General features: G+C 38.2%; 2 protein-coding genes and 1 long non-coding RNA gene across 4 annotated transcripts; 1 reads left to right on the top strand and 2 right to left on the bottom strand.

Moving 5' to 3' along the window:
* Window positions 1-213: 213 nt before the first annotated feature.
* Window positions 214-8,967, top strand: LOC140928423 (uncharacterized). The gene is made up of 3 exons (XR_012164647.1): window positions 214-1,108; window positions 1,493-1,647; window positions 8,698-8,967. It is a non-coding gene; the product is annotated as an uncharacterized lncRNA (long non-coding RNA).
* Window positions 3,050-6,765, bottom strand: LOC140928422 (uncharacterized). Of its 2 annotated transcripts, none has more exons than XM_073378172.1 (5): window positions 5,895-5,926; window positions 5,261-5,344; window positions 5,006-5,163; window positions 4,688-4,724; window positions 3,050-3,473 (listed from the first exon to the last, which is right to left on the bottom strand). In XM_073378172.1, exons 1-5 carry the CDS (start codon window positions 5,904-5,906, stop codon window positions 3,456-3,458), a joined length of 309 nt encoding a protein of 102 aa, XP_073234273.1. In that variant the 5' UTR covers window positions 5,907-5,926; the 3' UTR covers window positions 3,050-3,455. The 2 variants fall into 2 exon arrangements, 1 of the variants encoding a protein (XP_073234273.1); XR_012164646.1 differs by lacking the exon at window positions 5,895-5,926 and adding an exon at window positions 6,290-6,765 and having other exon boundaries at window positions 3,052-3,473.
* On the bottom strand, window positions 7,625-11,415 carry LOC140928421 (uncharacterized). Its single transcript, XM_073378171.1, has 8 exons — window positions 11,314-11,415; window positions 11,184-11,230; window positions 10,464-10,500; window positions 10,307-10,359; window positions 10,163-10,199; window positions 10,006-10,058; window positions 9,592-9,662; window positions 7,625-8,009 (listed from the first exon to the last, which is right to left on the bottom strand). The coding sequence occupies exons 1-7, from the start codon at window positions 11,371-11,373 to the stop codon at window positions 9,626-9,628; spliced, it is 324 nt and encodes a 107-aa protein (XP_073234272.1). The 5' UTR covers window positions 11,374-11,415; the 3' UTR covers window positions 7,625-8,009; window positions 9,592-9,625.
* Between the last annotated feature and the right edge of the window lie 8,118 nt (window positions 11,416-19,533).

The raw sequence follows: 19,533 nt of genomic DNA on the forward strand, positions 1-19,533 counted from the left end.
ATTTTTTTGCAAAAAAGTTTACAAAAATCTTATCTTTTCTTTAAAACTCGCTTGAAAGTCTTCTTCGGATGGCCGATAATTTGGCCAGTTTTTTTATTTTTCCCAGTTTTTCAAGATCTGCTGTCCTTTCAAAATAACCTCATTTCCGCGTGTAGTTACTTCCTGCTTTAGCCCATAAGTAAAAATCGTTAGCGATCAAGTGGTTTTATCGATTGATAACGGAAAACGGTGAAAAGCTATCCAGAGAAATCTTTTAGTCTGAATTTGGGGCATCCCTTTGACTCTAGAGGATGTCTGAAATTCAGGCTGGGAAATCTTTTATCTAAGGTTGCATGTCTCGTGGTATTTGCCTGCGAGAACTGCGAATGTAATTAAACCGAACCATTTCTGTTATTATGTACAAAAGGGTCACGGCCTTAGAGAGAATCTTGTGTCCGTAATAGTTTCCACATTTCTTATTTTCATTTTTGTTGATCAGGTGTTACTCGTGGATGTGTTTTCTCAGCTGTACTATTTAACTCAGATGCCAAAAAAACAACAATATCGGACTTACCGTTATAAATCGTTAAAATCATGAAAATCGATAATATCGATTTGATACAGCAATTTAATTTATCGATTTCCCCCGATTTCTGAGGGAAAATGGGGACTACTCGTAGTCTAGACCTGTGAGTGTATTTTCCGGTAGATAGATGTCATGAACGAACCGTGATAAATGTGTTAAGCCGGGTCCGGAGTACAGTGGAGTGATTAACTTTAACCCGAGGTTTAAAGAAATTTTAAAACCATTTCTTTCTAGTCTAGGATCATATAACCAGAATTTTTTTTTGGCTTTACTCAAAATCCTACTTGTGCTAGCCCTAAACAACGGCTCATAACCTGCTATAAGAAAGTAAAGCGAATCGTGGATATTTTTAACCATGGATTATAACCCTAACTGGTCTTCGAAAATCAGGCGTCCAGGAATACGTGCATTAAAAGCCAATCTTCTTATGGTTTCGTTGCTGTCTTATTTTGTTAAAGGGGCTGCGGCTTCAATATCCTAAACTTGACTGTATGCCGAGCGAAGCTCCCTAAACTACACGTGTTGGAATTTTTTGCGGTTAAGGTAAATTTCAGTCTTAAGAGATTACGTGCTTAAAAACCTGTAATTACTGGAATGTTTCAACGGCATATACCTACTGAAAACGTAAATATTTATTTGTTCAACAAACTCAAGCCGCCTATATATTTGGCCAATATATTTTTCAGGCAGTAATATGAGTGCAAGACAAGGCCAACTAATTTGCTCTATGTACATGTTAAACCATCTTAAGTATACCTGAAAATCTGCCTTGCTTAATTTTTTCGAAATCAAAATATTTGTCATCTTCAAGCTTGTGGTGTAACTAAGTTAGTAGTGGATTGCTCAGCAACATTTAGGAGCCAAATGTGAACTGAAGTATATTTAGTGCTTCCAGCCTTTTTAATAACTTTCTACATTTTCTTTCAGGAAGGCATACCGTTATGCGATCAGCGGTTATCCCTGGCAGCGTTTTCGTCGCTTGATGACGAGACTTTTTATATAACCTTCATAGTCATGTTTGTTCAGTGAAGGACGGAAAAAGAACAGCACACGTTCAGTTCCCGTTAGGATTTTTTTGCGAGGTTTGTATCACTTATGTGTCAGTTATTTCAAAGAGTTTCTCTCACATAGTTTATTTGAGTTAGACTTCTTATTGTTAAACGAGGTAAAATTAGGAAACGGTCTTTCAGGTACTGAAAACTACGATCTAAGAAACGTCAGTGATTGTATGCTTTACCAGCACCCTTACTCCTTTTTTAGCACGTGGCTTCGTTCGGTTTATTTGTAATGGTAATAGCACTGAGTGGGGTCCTTCCGACCCTTAAAAATGGGAGTTTAATTGCGTGTGTAATTATAGACACGAAGTTCTGATACCAATTACATATTTATAACATTTGCGAAAAACAAGTTGATAAAATAATTTCATCGCACTTACGAAGACCAATTTTTTTTTGTTTATGCTTTTTGAGCCTGATATACTGCTTTATGAATGCGCAAATCGAGACTCCTTTTAGCTAATCAGATTTGAGAGTTTTTAGATACTAATGAGCATCAAAGTGACTGAGTTTTTAAATTTTTTACAATATCATTGTTGAAAAGTCACGGAAACCTTTTATCAATAGGACAATTGCACGATGACGTCATTTTACTACAACTTCCAGAATCCTTCAGTTTGTTGTTTACTTGTGCAAGTTAGGGCTATTGTTTTTTAAATCTCGGCGAGATTGACAAATTTAAATTACTAAGCGAAGATGAAATGAATTCTGGTAGTTTTAGTCAAATGCCGTCATCGTCAAAATGGCCTTAAAAATTCGCTTTGCGGTGAACTTGAAGTAGTTTTCAATGGTTAGCGATTGTATGTCTTCGGTCCGTAAAAGTGGGTTAGTGAAATCTTCCTAAAGTATTGTTGACTATTGATTCAGCATTTTTGAGATTTGTCTATCTCCTGAGTGGTGCCTAACCTAGTAACTGGAACGTTAGGCCATGTCTACAGTATACCGGACAGCTTTTAGTGTTGACACGAAACGGTCTTCGGTATAAAATGAACAGCAACACCTCGTTCACACACATTGAATTAAATCGTGTCAGAGCGGTTGGGCTGGGAGGTCTGTTGCACTAAATCCCAGTCCTCACTCCTGACTCCGTCCCAGTGGGTTCCAGTCCTCGTTCCTACTTATTCACTTCCGCTACGGTCCAAATACCTGTTCACACTACACCAGAGTGTGGCACAGTGATCCGCGCGAGATTGGCGCGACGTAGCTTCGCTCCGTTGGAGAAATCGGGCCGAAATCACTATTCTTATGTGTAAGCCCTATCCGCTATGGTTTTCGTACCGACTCAAGACCTACACAGTATATTGTGGAGATAGTCTTAGTTTTAAACGAGCGTGAACCTGCTTTTACCATGTAGTTTTCGCTCCTTGTAAGGGAATCCGGGAAATTTTTGCTTGTGGAACCCGGAATCCTGGGCTTTGGAATCCGCAATACAGATCAAGGAATCTGGAATCCAAGTTCCACTGACAAAGAATCCGGAATTGACGGCGTGGAATCCAGAATTCAAGACTGTCTTGGACTCCCTTACATGGGGCGATAGTTTGGTAGTGGGGTATGGAGGCACGGTTTAGAACTGAACAAAGCTTTGGTAATTGGAATTGTTTATGCCATGTCACACTTCAGTACATACAATCAGACAACTTAGTATAAACAGGTTCATTTTTATTAACAATATTGATATCTTCCAGATATGGGCTTGGCGCGAGGGATTCACTGCGTGTTGTCCTATATAAACATTGAAAAGTCCCCTTACTAACATAAATCCTGCGCAAGTTTATGTACAATTTCATTGTGAAATGATGGCTGCAACTCCTTGTAGTGCTCATACTATGAAATTTTTACAACTCGTCTGATACCTGAAAAAAATAATAAATCAATTGCGTTAGGTTCATTACGGCAATTTCCATAAGAATATGGAGTGTTCCACATTACAAACGTTCCCCAATTCAATAAAAGAAGTAAAACCCACAGGCTTCGTTCACGAGATGTGCATTTCAATCATAAGTTATTATTGTTAAACTGCACTAACCCTCTAACTCGTTAAAGCTTTTCATCCAAACCGGTAAGCAATATTTATTTTCCTCTGTGCAAATGTGTCAGAAATAAATCTTATATGAACTGCGGATGTCAAATTTGTCCAATATGCGTGGGATGAAAGCAAATTCAGGCTTTTTTTTGTAATTGCTTAAATTGACCATGAAAGTGCTACGACCATTCCTTAAAGTGAAATGTCAGTGTTTGTTGGCTTGCAGATCATTTTCTTGCATTCATTCCTGTAGACACCCTGCTACCTGCCATTGTAAACCGAAACTATTCCAGGAAGCGAATTATGATGAAGCAATGAAACGTGAGCGTCAAAAATACTGTAAAACGTCGAAGTCAAAACCAGAAGTCTTTTGTATATTTTATTCTTTCGGCCGTACAAAGACTTTAAAACAGATTGTGTTCCTTTTGAATGATTTGGAGATCTGTATATTTGTGTTAGTCTGATTTGATTTTTCAGCCATTAAGGATAACAGGCTCATGGTGTTCTGAACTAGTTTAGGACCACAAAAATCAATGTTTAATCTTTCGTTAAGGGGGAGTTTGGTTAAAAGTATTATTTTTCGTTGATTTCCAACCTTTTTCTTAAATATCTAGCCAGGCGTTCAGTCAATCAAAAAATGACGCAAGTTGTAGTCCTTAATTCAATAATTATTTGAGAATTTTTGGATGATTTTTCGAATGTTTTTAAAGTGTAAAAATTAGGGGGGGAAGATGTTTAAAATTTTGGGAAAATGGGAAAAATATTGGGTTTGTGGGTTGTTAGAAATTAAAATACCAAGTGAATAATTACTAGACAATTACCAGATAGTCCACCACCTGAACAAGGTGCCTCTGATCCATTAGCGGATTAACTGGTTTATGTGTGTACCTATTCTACCGTCATATTTCCTTCCCAAATCAACATCATTTCACCCAAAAAACCTCCATACTCCCCCCCCCCCCTTAAGCCAAAGTATTTTAAATCCACGTAAGGAGAGGTTTTGGATCAATTAAGTCTTCAAGATGTCATTGAACTTTTACTTACCCAATTCAATCCTTTCCATCCATTGCCTGGACTGGCTCTGTTTAAGGACGACAAAAATGTTAGAAAGCCATTATAGCATGTTTAGCCACTAGAAAAGAAATGGACGTAAAAATCGACCCAAGAGAAATTGAAAACAATGCTTATCCAAGATTTTGGAGGGCCAGCAAAGAGTATTTGGGTGTTTGTGAAAAAAGGCCTATTTAGACATTTAAGGCATCGAAGGTAATCAAAGCGAGGTTTTTGTTATTGTCAAAAAAATATGCTTGTGGACTGAAAGGAACTTTGTGTGGCTGGCAGGAAAGGAACGGAACATCTCACCTGTAGTTATATGGAGAACATATAGCTATGTGAAGTCTTGGGTAACTCGTTTCTCGTAAAGTAGGATAATGAAGTCTCGTGAAGTCCACAATATCGTTAAGAAGGTTTCGAAGGGAACGTATTACTCGGTGATATGGTCTTTCTTCATTGTCTTCATGCTGAAAAGGAAACGGCGTAAAACTTGAAAATGACCTTAAGTTTGTAAGACATGTTATTTATTTTGAGTTGACAGTCTTGGTAAAATTGATGACATACCAGTGGGTATTGATACTGATCTTCCTGGTACTCTGTTATCTGACATGTGTAGTGATTGCATTGTTGGAATTGTGATGAACTGCCCTGAAATTTCGGAAGAAAAGCGTGGAAACGTGGCCTCAAGATTATGAAGTAAAGTGAAGTAGAGTATGGGGTTTTTCGCATATTCCCCTGATCAACAGAATTACAATATACTTTACAAAAGTAAATAAAACTAACGATTACAAGCTAGAAGCTAGGACTCGTATACACAATCGTTTGAAAAATATCTTAATTTGCAAAAAAATCTACGCATTATAAGATCTATTTATGGGCAAAAACAAATAACACAGCAACGTTTCCACACTAAAACCTACCCATAAAAAATCTTTTATCCTAAATTAATCCTAAATTTCAATAAAGCAAGTGGTAAAAAGGAACGTGCGTCTAGCTAAAACTATATATTTTCAAGTTACAATGTACACTAAATGCTGTGCTTTTCAGTGCAATGCAAGCGCTTCTCTGTTACTTTCACGCTACATTTTCCTTTCACTCAGTCTTAAATGATGGATGATAAACGTTCTCTGCATCGTGACAAATGTCTGCAGAGACCTTCCGTTACAAGAGCAAAATTATCTATTCACAAGTAACTCACCTCGATTCGCATTTCTTGTTTTTATTGAAACTAAAGCGAAAGTGAGTGTAGAGATGACGTGAATTGTGGTTTGAGCCCGTGTTTCAGATATATTTCTGCACGCATGAGAATGCCCGGGTTTGAATATATTATGCACTTATGCTTAATTTATGCAGTCAAGCGAGCTAAGTGAAATGAGATGTCATAAGATTTAATCAAAGTATGGCGGTGTATACGGCTTCTCGTTCGTTTTCTTTAAGCGTCCATATAATGATTAACCTAAATTTGTGCTGAATTTTTGTCCCTTTGGTTAGAATAAAATATGGCTTCTGTCTTGGAAAGAACTTGCTATCATTACTCAGTTGCTCGACAAACAGCTTTCTTAATAGTCTAAGGTTTGCAATAAGTCCCTTTACCTTTATAACTGCAACCTTGACGTTCTGTCTTCACTCTATACTTTGCATTGTCCCTTCCTGGTGGCTTACTCGAAGATCTTGTTGCTTTGATAATCTTTTTTTAATCCACCCGATCATTCTTTTTCTGGGTTCGCAAACTGGACCGCATTTGTTTGAGTCTTCTGATGTAAATTCACTCATGAGCAGTATTCTACTCATACGCTCATTCCTACTTCGTGCTGAAATGGATGCAAGCTCCTCTAGGATGTTCGTGTGGTTCATCTGATGCTCTTGAGTGTTAACTAAGCGAAACGAAAAGCTTGTAAAACAGTTCATCCGAACAGTACACGAGCAGTCAATCTTTCTGCACTTTCTCGGAAAATGCGGAAATAATAAATCAGTATGCATCATATTCCATATTATAGTACCAGGCCTGGTGACCTTTCAGATTAGCCGAAGGCAAACTAGTTACCATTAACCTTTCAAAAACCATGTAGTTTTGGTATTAACGTTGGCATTTTTTCGCCATTATACTGTAGGGTTTTTTTTTGTAATTACAGTCATTCAAATCATCCTTTGATTCAACGTTGTGTAAGATGCCCTTGAATTGCGTGAGTCAGTAAAGCCTGTTTATTTTGTGTCTTCAACCATGTGAATGACCTTAGCATTTGTGGGGTGTTATTAAAGCTGTGGCTTTATTCTTGTTTTGCTTTGGTTTGCATGACATAAGCGTCATTTTGAGAGATACTCAAACAGATCAAATGATGCGTTAAGCAGTTATTTTGGCAGTCTTGGTGGTTGTCTGTCTGTCACGAGATCAAGAAAAAGATTAAATTTAATACCCATCCGTTTGCTAGACAAGGGTTGTACACAGATTTTACTATTGCTGACGACTTGCGATAAAAGCAGGTATACTGTTGAAATGTTTCGCACCGCATTTCATCATTATAATGCATTGATTCGCTTACCAAAGCACCCTTTGAATCCGGGTGCGTTTAGACCGAAAGTTTTAACCTGTGTATGTTGTATTAATTTCTACGTGGGACCAGCTTAGTTTAGAATCCTTCTTCGATAACCGAAAGCTTGCAACAATCGCTGGTAAGACCTAAGAACGCGAGTGGAATTATGGAATGACACTGTCACCCTCCGAATGTTTATCGATTACAAGTTATACGACATGCTTCGTTTCCTTTTTTTAATGAAATATGCAATGTTTAGAAAATGGGGAAGGAAGGGGGCGTGGGGTAGGCTGGCCAGCATATTTTAAGACAGCTTCCAATAACTTCACTTTATTTTTGACCAGAACCGATCTTAGTCATACATAATCGTACCTGAACATAAATAAACAAGACATAATATTATAGAAAATATTATCGTAATGGAATAGATAATAAGTCCCTTTCTTTTATTCTTAAACTCTGTCATCTGTACATTACCATACATGAACATAAATACTCTCTGGAGATATGAAATAAGTCCATTATTTATAAATCTGGCTTAGACTTTCAAATTATATTAAAGTATTCTCTTTCGCCATTTTAATCAATATTTTTTGGATGGCTAACTTTGGGTCAAGTACATAAATTTTGATGGGTTCTTCCAGTCAGTAGCTAGCTAGCACATCAAAATTTTTTAAATAATAAGTTTTTTTAAATTACTTCACATAAATATGGTAGTATACAATAATCTCTCTCGCCGTAGGAAAACTTCCAAACTATTCATCCGGATTGCCATATTTTTGCTGTTAAAACAAATAAGAAAGAGGAAGATTACTTTAGTATTACACTTTCAAACGAGATAGTTCAAGAAGGCAATGCTCCAGTTTCGAATTTGCTGCGGCCGCTGAAAAGAAGCACTGAAGACTCATTTTTACAGGGTTAGCCTCGACCTAAGGTAAATTTAGTCACAAATTCCAGTCGGACGAATACCTGTATGTAATTGTGTCTATTGTCTCAAACACAATTTCAGGTACCTTCTCGCCTTTTTTTAATATTTTACTTTAGATCTATGTTAACCCTGTATAAATGAGACTACAGTGCTTCTAGAAAGCCAGCAAAATGCTTGTAAATAGCAAAATTTCATTGATTCACTTTCCTATCTTCATCTACTCCGGATATAACACGAACTCATTGAGTGGCCAGATGCTAGTAGGCTCTTTAGCTCAGTGACAAGAGCACTGCACCTGTATCACAGTGGTGATGGGTTTTGAATCCCTTTAAAGTCTGAATTTTTTTGAAGGTTTTCTTTTCGCGACTGCTTATTTGCGTACGTAGCTTCGCCCCCTGCAGTTCTAGAATAAAATCGCATCCATTTAATTTCATACTATTAAGTTTTGGCTTGAATGTAGATATGTGGTGATACTGTTAAAAAGTTTGGCACGTTTTGTATTGTAATGTTAACGTTCTTTTTTCTTTCCTTAAATCCCTTAGATTCCAAAGAAGAATTGGATCTTGGAAGATAAAGGCTAACAACCATTGCTGAAGGTGATGTTTTCTAGACCTATTGGTCTCACAGTGTTTGCTCAAATTGAAATCAAGCTGGATCACTCGAATTTATATTGTGTGGATATTACGTGGATCACTGGACAACTCCTCTGTTTCAGTCGCTTTCTCAAGGAGTTTGATTGTGATTTGACGACAATGGAGGCAGGTTAATGATGATGTTGCTGAATGTTCAAATAATGAATTTGTTTAATGGTTCTTCTGGAGTTTGACTGTGAATTTGATGGCAATGATGAGATGTAAATAATAATGATGATAGTGGTGGTGGTAGTGCATGTTCAAAGTGAGAGCGATGATCTTGATGATCATGGTGATGGAATTAGAATGATAATTATTTGTTAATAGCGATGATAATATGGTGGTGGTGGTGGTGATGGTGGTGGTGATGATGATGATGAAAGTTATAACGAGCACTTTTAATGCTTGTTCTGGAGTTTTATTGTGATTTGATGGCATGTAAATAATAATGATGATGGTTATGGTACATGTTAATAGTGAAAATGACATGATAATGATGATGACAATGATGACACATTCCAACGGATGCTTGTAAGTCTTGAATGCTTAGATAAAATGTGTTTGGGAAAGAAGTAGAGATATATATAAAAGAAAGAAGAAGTAGAAATGTTTAAAATATAAGAACGAAGTGAGCCTTTTGGTCAAGAAGTCAATTCACAACCAATCCTGGTAATCCGTGTCTATTTTGTGGCAAGGAGAGAAAATCCTGTACTACTTGTTGTGTTCTTGTGTATTGAGGCTTACAATAGGTACTACACAGATTATCACAAGCCTTGCTTCCCTCTTTTGACAACTTTGACCCACCTCTGTTGCTCTTTTTTCAGCACCTGTTGTTATATTACAATGCCATCGTAACTCCCTCTTTCAGTCGAATCCTGTAAAATATCGATAACAGAATTATGAAAGAAGCAGAGAAGGGGCTTTGGATTTTGGGTATTTCCAAGACTAAAAGAGAGGTGATTATTGCTGGTTGGGAAGAAGAATAAAGGGAGTGGTGTAAAGCTTCCAGTAGATGTTTACACTGTATAAAGAAATCCTGGATGTTTTCAACGTGATGAGATTTTCTTACTGTCAGCTGTAGCTTATAGCCCGCCTGCCATTATGCATGGAATGCATGGAATGGCAAGTTTGAGGAATGGTTTATCCTTATTTTGTCACTTTTTGCGGTGGTAGTGGTGGTGGTAGTGGTATTATTAGCCACAATAATCTAAAATTTACCTCTCTTGTTCATCATTGTTCTCAATCTCCTGTCTTATTTGGGCTGTTTCCACCTATAATTGAGAAAACATTTCAGTTAACAGTTGGTAACTTAACAAGCTCCTTGATCGTGGGGAAATCACTTCTGAATATCATAATGAGATGTCTTGGTACTTACTCGAACATTTTGCAGAACGTCGTTCTCCCAATTTTCCCTGAAAATGAACATTAACTGAATTAATAGTCTTGCCATGAACGTAATAGAGGTCCGAAAAGTTGGAGTGTGATCTGGACGCAAAGCTTTTCTTAATCTAAACTTTACCTTTCTTGTTCATCATTGTTCTCAAACTCCTGCCTTATTCCAGCTGTTTCCACCTATAATTGAGGAAACATTCCAGTTAACAGTTGGTACCTTAACAAGCTCCTTGATCGTGGGGAAATCACTTGTGAATATCATAATGAGATACCTTGGTACTTACTTGAACATTTTGTAGAACGATGTTCTCCCAATTTTCCCTGGAAATGACATTAAGTGAGTTATTAGATATCTTGGCGTGAACATAATAGAGGTCCGAAAAGTTGGAGTGTGATCCGGACGCAAAGCTTCTTTTACTGTTGTGTGACCATTTCACCTGCTTCAGTGAACGTCACCACTAGAAGATTGAAAGGCTTAATGCGTCTTGCATCTAAGCTGCCCTTTGGATTCGAAAATGAACCGTTTCGTGGTTCTTACAGGAAAATGCAGGCTTCGAAGTGGCGGGCACTGTCTTGCAAAAAGATTACAGACCGCAACAACGAAATTTAACTGTAGAACGTGTGCTTCATCGAGTAAAAAATCCACCATTTTAACCTCTTATCACTGGATACCAAGGACTTCAACATATATATAAATGTCAAAGAAGACTATCTATCTGTAAGAATAGAACACTATCTCCAAGAAGCGCTTTTTTACATGTTCTTAACTCACCATGAGATTGAGTAGTGAGCGGAAACAAACTATTTAAAAAAACAATAGTTATTTAGTGTTATGTTAAAACAATATTATGTTGAATGTTGTTACATTATCGCCGAGTGATGCTCCATGCTTTGTTTCTTATGAACAGAGATCAAAATATACACAAATAATTAAATATTTATAATTCTGAATATTTGTCCCTAACAAACATACGATTCGAATGACCTACCAAAGCGGTTCTTACCTTTCTCGCTGTATGAAAAGCAGGTGGTGCCGTCTGAGGAGAATTGCCTACAACCCAAAAAGTACTGAATTATATGGTGGGAAATGGACCTGTGCCTCGCTAACAAGACAATTTTGGGGACCTAAGTTACCTGACAGCGAAGAATAGCCTCCTCCTTGGCTTCCATATTTTCGACTTTCTCAATAATCATGAATAGGGGAAAGACATGTCTGCCGAAAGAAAATAAAAATGGCCGAAAGATTACCTTTTGAAGGGTCACATGACACCAATCGATACTCGTTCGGCGATGCACCTCGTCGGTAGAGATGATAATGCATCGGCAGGAATCACGAAATGCGACGGAAATAGAGCGGGTTTTGGATGACACGTTGTGTTTCTTTTATGTTTAAAGTTCTTCTTGGATCATTCCTTGACACTGTTAAAAAACTGTCAGTCTGATCCCAACGACGTGTAGACTCTCCAAATGTAACGACTGCCATGATTCCTTATTTTGATGACTGACGACTGTTATCATTCCTGTGGTGATTAATTAAGTTACTTGACGTGCTCCCTTTTCTTTCTTAAACTTTTCAGATCAAAATAACAAACTTGATCTGCCTTGACAACTCAGCAAATGCGTTTAGTTACTGACTTAGTACTGAGCAAACGCGTGTTAGTTCAACAGAATGTCGATTCGAGTGCAGTGACAAGGGAATTTGAACTGGTTGATCGCATGAGGAAATCATAGGAGGCTTTGGTTTTGAGGTCAAAAGATGATTGACGCCCTGCCCACAGGAAATGCATACTTGTTGATTTATGAATTATGTCGTCACTGGAAATTCCGTTATCTAAGGAGGATAATCATGGTTGACCTTGAAAGTATACAGCTCTTTTCCATTACAGTCGCGTTTAATCAGTGTACAATAGAACGTTTCCCTAAGAAGACAGAAACTTACGTTTGTCTTGAGCAGTAGCCTTTGAATGAAATCTTAACAGTGCAATGTACTTTACATAAGTAATTTCCCTCTGTAAAACTAGAGCCCTTTTCTTAGACATTTTGATTTTGATTGTGCTTGTTTCAATACATATTTTCCCAAATTAACTGAACATTCAAGAACGTTAAAGTTCAAATACTAAGATGGACTGTTTATTTTAGTAGCATTGTCTGTGGTAACGAACCGTCTCCCGTATTTAATGACGTGACGACTATTGCACGCCTGACAGTTAGTTTCACAACTGGATGTAATTAACATAATTTCAGGGGCTGTATAAATTTTTCTGGTGTATTAACCAATCGTGCTTCCTCTGTGTTGTGTTGGGGGCCTGGATATGAGTGTTCCCACTAACGCAGCAACCTTCTTAAAGGTGTTCGCCATTTGGTTCATTTGATCACTTGACGATACCGGCTCAGGTGTTCTGTATAAGCACTTCGGGTCACTTGATTGCTGCGTAGGCTCTCAGAAGGCTTTACGCAACAGATAGAGGATCCCAGACTGGTTATGTACTCATAGCTCAACAAAAAAATCGTTTTATTTGAGTTAATTGCTAGTAAATTTTAGCTGATAATAAACCAATAAAGTCAGTAAAAAAAAGACGTACATTTAGCATCAGATGGTTGCCCCCAACTTAAAGAAGTATTAGCTTTTTCTACCGCTAAATGAATATGGGAAAAAAGGTAATTTTTTGTAAATTTGTAATTTGCTTACCCACAGAGCACTTAGGAGTTGAAACGTTTCCGGTCGTTCCAGATCGAACTGGAATTTAGAAGTGTTGGTTTTAAGGAGAGGGGGAAACTGGAGTACCCGGAGAAAAACCTCTCGGAGCCAAGGAGAGAACCAACAACAAATTCAACCCACAAGTGGCGTCGACGCCAGGATTTGAACCCGGGCCACATTGGAGGTAGGCGAGTACTTTCACCACTGCGCCATCCTTCCCACCTAAAATGGCTTATAAAGGCTTCAGGTTTGTGATTTAGGCTGCTAATCTGTTATTGAAATGGATCCAAGGAGCACTGCTCAGTAAACAAATGATGAAAGATTGTCCCATTGTTTCATTCTTCCCAGAGAGAAGAGAAGGCGCTCGGAATACCTGATAGTTTGGAGTTGGTGTGCCTGGTTGCCCTAGAAGAGGAAATCTTTAGTTTGCACAGAGTTAAGAATACTTTTGCGCTCACAAAAATGAGAACTGATTTTGAACAGTGTGGTCAGCAATATCAACACGTCGCTGCTCCAGTTATCTCAAGCCCAGTTCAGTCTGTATAGCAGTGACGCCTGATGTGTTGCGGTATCCTCGTCATGTCCCCTTGTAGCTGTACGCTGTACCAATAAGACCGTACATAGGCCAATATTTACGATGTGGAGGCCTAGATCCCGTGCAATTAATGAAGGGGCGTACGCGGCGTTTTTTGTCTTTAAACTGAGATCAAGTGAATGAACTCTCAAAATTCGTCTTAATAAATCGTGGTGTTTGGGACTGATCTTCAGAAACGTACATTCCTTAATGGTTTAATTGTGTCAGAGGGAACCTTTGCAGATGATAGGTGGAAGGGATTGGAGTGGTACGCGGAGTACCTCGTTTTTGTTGTTATACAACTCTAATTCGCAACTTTCCTCAAACAGCTGAATTACAGTTCGAGGTCTTTTGCAGTTGAATTTAGACACAATCTTTTGCTGCCGGATTTAAACACAATTCAGCTAAACTTTTGCAGTTGAGTTAAAACACAACCTCCAAGGAACAGGGTGGCTTGTTCGAAGATAAAGGTCTTCACAAGGTCCAGTCCTCAGACATGCTCACAATTGGTTGACAAATTTTGTTGACACAAAGGCGAGCCGTCCAAGGAAGGAGCTCCTTCTAAGACGCTGCATCAAATTGTCTTTGGTATCCTATTCTCTCCTGCCTACTTGGCTGAAAGAATCCACCGGGCGCGCAACATTGAATCCTTAGGCTTCAAGGGGCAAAAAGTGTAGTTTTGTTTGGCATTTTAATATTGAAATACTAGTTTTTATAGTTGTTAATTTTGGGGGGTGGGGACTTGATAACTGTACTTAAGTGTCACAAACTGTGAACTATGCGCACGCATAGTGTAAGTTAAATAATGGAATGCATTATTGAATGGTGTTTTGGAACGTATTGTCTGCTTGAAATATCATTAAAAGTTATTTTGCAATGTTGTAATGTTGTTGCCTTTTTGTTTTCCACGGATATGACCGGGTTCAAAACTGGAGATCAGTGCGAAATCTGAATTTAGATATGAAAGCTTAAAAAGCAAATTCAGTTTTATTCTTTTTGGTACAATTTGATGATTACATGCAACAAAAAAAATTTGAAAAACTATACAAGAAACGTCTTTTGAGTAGAAAAAATTAACCCCGGATCATGTTGAAAAATTTCCGTGCTACGGGAACATAAAAATTCATATCATCTTGCCACTGTGTGATATCCTTTGTCATATCAGGATTCGTCAATACAGTCAACTCTCTCTAAAACGGACACCTTCGGGACTTAGAGAGGTGTCCATCTTATAGAGAGTCGAGGAAACGTGACACCAGTAAAAACTTAAGCTGATCACACGTCTGTTTTACTTATGCAAAACAGCTAAAACTTAAACTTTGTAACAGAAAAGTAGAATCATTTTCTCAATAAGCCATCAGACGTTCATTGCAAGCGAACGTTCACGGCTTCGTGGTCTAAAAGCGTCACAGTGTACACCTTGCGAACCGGGAGAAAGACAGCAAAATAGGAAAGATTTTGGAATTTGCTATCATGTAGAGCACCTACAATTCCGTTTTGTGGTAATTTTCACTGCATAAAGCTCTTCTTAAGTGTCCTTTGTCCGTCTTGTTGACCATTTTTCGCGAAATTGATTATACAATGTCGTAAACGCTAACAGAGTGCTTTTATGCAACCTATGTTAACATTTAACTTTCCTGGCAGAAAGAAAATACCCTTTCTTCACTGCTAGCTAGCAAGACTTTCAGAAAATACTAATCCCAGCCAGCAATCACGTGTGACGGTTTTTCGCTAGCCAGCAAGGTTAAAAAAACTAAAAATTACGCTATCCCAGACAGCCAAAGTTTCATTTAACACATTGCCAAACATAAATTAGGTAAGATCTGTGTTACGACAGATTTACGTTAAAAGAAAAGTGTATTTAACCTTTTTCACCCTTTTATCTCCAATAGTTTTCGGGTTTTTATGTTTAGTATTGTTATGCCTCATGCCTAAGTAATCATGATTTATTGATCACCGGAAATAAATTTTAGTGAATCAACAACTTGTGCTTGAGCTTTGTCCTATGTCCAGTGATTTTCACTTATGACCTATTTTTTTTTTTTCGACCAATCACATGGCACTCTGCTATGTTCAGTAGCTTGTATTCCCATGTGCTTCATCACTCTGTTTTTTCTTCACGGCCAAGCACAATGTCTTGTAGTTTTCTTTTCAAATTTTGACGCGGCGTGGCATACTTTTCTTTTTCATTTCTGTTGTGGCGTTGCGGAGTAGTTCTCGCCTTTCGCCTTGGAGATTCCGGCGTTTTCATTTTAAGGAAGAAGCTTTAACAGCTTCAGTTAGACGTTCTTATGCCATGCACCTTCATGGCGGACGTGTAGCGGCTGGCGAACCGGTCAACATCCCAGCTGACCTCAGCCCCGATAGTCTGTTTGTAAAAGATCTGCGACAACATGGAATTCCAGCAGAGGATGATGTGAACTGCGGAAATACAAATTTGAATGAAGATACGATCGTCGTAGTGGTAATTGCAACTTAAGCAATTGCAAATTAACCGGAAAAAAAAAGCTTACACATCACCTCGAATGTACAATTGCGTGTATGAATTTTATCAGTTCTTGAGGCAAGAAAAATATCTTACTCGTTTGCTGGGCTCACTCGTGTGATATTAGAGACTTTAAGCAAAGTCGACGGAAGATTCTAGTACGGTGACGGGAATAATTTTTTTTTCGCCACCCGTCAATGCCTAGAGTCAGGGAGTTTAAGATACCACGACGGCTAAAGCGGTGAAAACGTCGCTTAACAGTGTATTCGCGTTCTTTTATTCTTTATCGCGATTATCCCAACTCGCTTACTTTGTCAAATGGTGGCGAACCCTTCCTGAGGTTGAAGCCGTGCAGTGATCCCTCACGGCAAGGAAATGTTAAAAAATAACATTCGTAAAAAAAGGGTATATTAAGGGCTTACTTTTGTTTTATCAGTCTTATTCACGCCACTTGGTGAGATGATATCCCTTATGGAATCCTGTTTCCCGTCAACTGTATTTTGCGTATTGGCCTTATTTTTCACGTGGTCGTGCTTGACACCGAAATTTTAGGCTCATGATTGAATGAACTTCAGAAATTTCCAAAATATGACCAAAAAAGGATAAAGTGCGTATATATATCTTGCGATTCGGTTTCAAATATACACTGGCGTTCTAAGTAAAATGCAAATAAATACTTAACGTATGAGACACTACGGACCGCTATGATATTCTACGTATTCGGGAAGCGCAGTACGGCCAGTCAATAAGTTTAATTAGCAAATCAACAACTTTGCACGTGTATCTAATTGTTTTATCAACATTTCTTTGCTATCACTGCTCGACCACGACGTGAAAATGCCTATTAACTTCACGTTTTATTGAGGACGAAAACAAACGAAGACGAACGTGTTTCCTCTATGAGTTTGCCTACATTTGACAAAATAAGCGACTTGTAATAATCGCGAAAAAGAATGAGAGAATGCGAATTTACTTTTAATGAAAAAGCAACGTTTTGACCGCCATAGCCGTCGTGGTACCTTGAACTTGAGGCATCGACGCGTGGCGGGAATAAAATACTTCCGGTCACCGTACTAGATCCTTCCGCAGTCGTTGCTTAAAGTTCCTATTGTCCTTAGCTGACAACAGTTCTTTTTGACTTGTGCGTACGCCTTGTGCGTCACATATCAAACTATTTATTGTTGAAAACAATTGACAAGGGTTTTGTTTATTGGTGTAAATCAATGATTTCAAAAATTTCCTTAAACCGACGTGCTACACTGCAAAAGCTCTTGCGCGAAATCAAGAACCTCTCTTTTAAGAACCTCTCTGTTGCAAAGTTATCAACAACTTTAAATCGCTTCTTCATCTCTGTAAAACACAGCCGTTTTCTACTCAAGATTTTGGTGCCTGAAGTTGACCAGTTTTAATACTTAGCCGAGTCAGAATCGTGTTGCCTTTAGCTCGAAACAGTTATGAAACAAAAAAAGACACGCTTTCCCTTACGAAAAGGGCTGCATTAATAAAAATAAAAAAAATGCGTTTTATAGGCCAAGTTCATACGTCGTGCTTCTGCCGTGCCAAACCTAATCAATATTAGGTTCGACAGAAGCACGGCACAAGCACGACTTCAATTCAGACGTCGTGCCAGAATCGAGCTTAATGCAGTGTTCGCACATTAGTCAGTGCAGCGGTAAGTGGTGACGAAAAGGGCGCCGCAGCGTAAACTCCAGCGTAAATTGCTACTTGTAAAACTCTTACAAAACTCGAGGAGGCGAAGAAAAGAAATGCAGCAGAAAATACTTTTCCTTTTGACCGTCAGGCGAATGTTATTATCGGACGTTTTTTGATTGCTGCTCTTCTTATTTCTTCTGAGAAAACCGCCGATCGCTTCCTCGTCTTCTTTGATCTTCATCTTGTTCTTTATAGCCAGCTAGTGGAATACTTTCGTCAAAAGGTAGTTCGTCTTCTGATGAATTATCGGACTCTGCAACATTGGAAGAAAGAGTAAAAGTATGCAAACTTGCACGGAAGCCATGTTTGTTATAAACCATTCTCGACCCCAGTCAGCTTACGCTTCTGATTCCTGGCCGTCATGCGCAAAGGAGCTCTGGGGTAATAAACAGACTCAATGCGCGTGCTGATACCCGCGAAAACACATTTCCAAAATTTATTCATTAGGTTCGACACGGCATAACCCCGACGTTTGAATCGCTGCCGTGCCAGAGTCGTGTAGCACGGCAGACCTTGTCGAACTTTTTTTAATTGTTCTGCCGAACCAAATTAAAAACTTTGATTCAGACGTCGTGCCTCCGCCGTGCTTATGTCGAACTTAATCCAAGAATTAAGCTCGGCACAGCAGAAGCACGACGTATGAACTGAGCCATATACAGAGTCAGCTAACTTTAACTTATCTGGCACTTTATGACACGTAATATTATGGCTTTCACGCTTATTCCTTCACGTTACGTGCAGTTTGACATCCTATGATAGACGTGTTCTGTTAAGGACATCTCCAAATAAAGATTTTTTGTTCTTTATTTAAAGAAAGTTTTATTTCGTAAGGTTTAATCTCTTTATCAAATTAAGGGGTCAATTGGAAAGAAAGATACAGTAGAATACCCCTAATTCGAACTTCCATGGGAAACAAAAAACAGCACGACTTAGTGGAGGTGATAGTTAGCAGGTGTTAATTAACTGAAAATTGGGACAAAATGAAATTTAAGGTAAATTAGGTTAAATTAACTCGAGGGGAGTTCCAGGTAATTATAAACAAGTAAGAGATAACATGTTCTACTGTATTTAAAAACGATCACACATACCATTTCATCTGTGGCCACTTCTCATTAAGCTATTATTCAAATGGTACCTCACATCAAGTGCGTCATAACTGACTGGAACCTACTGATATACATATATTTTGATTCGTTCAAGCAGTCCTGCATCGGAAACAGGATGGCCTAAAGGTCCAGGGGCCCGTTTCTAGAAAGTCCCGATAGAAAGCTGTAGTTGTTCACATTCAAGACAAGTTTCAAAAGTTTTGCAGACTCCATAAGAAATCTGTAAGTTAACGAAACAAAATTGACTTATTTCGTTAGCTATGACCCTCCGCTTTCAATTCTTTAGATTTTAACTTACCGGGACTTTCAAGAAACGAGCCCCTAGCGTTAACAATACCATTACGTCATCTGGAGTTAAACCAAATACTTGACTTCCACATTCTGTATAATATGACGATGCAATTATCAAAAACACTACTTCTAATAAACTGACACTGTTCTTTTTTATAAGCCTGCCAACGTACTATTAGTTCAGTGTTGGCGACAAAAGTTAGTCATCCAAGAAATTCATCTATCCAGCAGGAAACAACTAAATTAAACAGTGAAGCTACTGCAAGCGATTTCAGAGTACAACAATTTGTATTTTGCGCAATATAAATATTAAATTATTATTATTATTAAAACCGTTTTAGGAAAATTCCAGAAAAAGGTTTCTGATAATTTTCAGGAAAACATCAGATAATGTTATACTTATTTAAAACCTGCACTTTTTTCATCAGTGTCCTAAAAGAGCGTGTAAGTAAAAAAAATACTGGGAGAAACGTAGAGCCGCTACATT

This window comes from Porites lutea, chromosome 2 (assembly GCF_958299795.1).
Source record: "Porites lutea chromosome 2, jaPorLute2.1, whole genome shotgun sequence".
In the NCBI taxonomy this organism is placed as follows: domain Eukaryota; kingdom Metazoa; phylum Cnidaria; class Anthozoa; order Scleractinia; family Poritidae; genus Porites; species Porites lutea.

Bases quoted from the DNA above. Each gene is read 5' to 3' on its own strand.
- LOC140928421 (XM_073378171.1), bottom strand. From the start codon at position 11,373: ATGATTATTGAGAAAGTCGAAAATATGGAAGCCAAGGAGGAGGCTATT. The intron at 11,231-11,313 runs GTAACTTAGGTC...TTTGGGTTGTAG, and splicing joins AGGCTATTCTTCGCTGTCAG to GCAATTCTCCTCAGACGGCA. The intron at 10,501-11,183 runs GTAAGAACCGCT...TGTCATTTCCAG, and splicing joins CTTTTCATACAGCGAGAAAG to GGAAAATTGGGAGAACATCG.
- LOC140928422 (XM_073378172.1), bottom strand. The intron at 5,164-5,260 runs GTATGTCATCAA...TTTCCTTTTCAG, and splicing joins ATCAGTATCAATACCCACTG to CATGAAGACAATGAAGAAAG. The intron at 4,725-5,005 runs GTGAGATGTTCC...GTCCTTAAACAG, and splicing joins TGTTCTCCATATAACTACAG to AGCCAGTCCAGGCAATGGAT.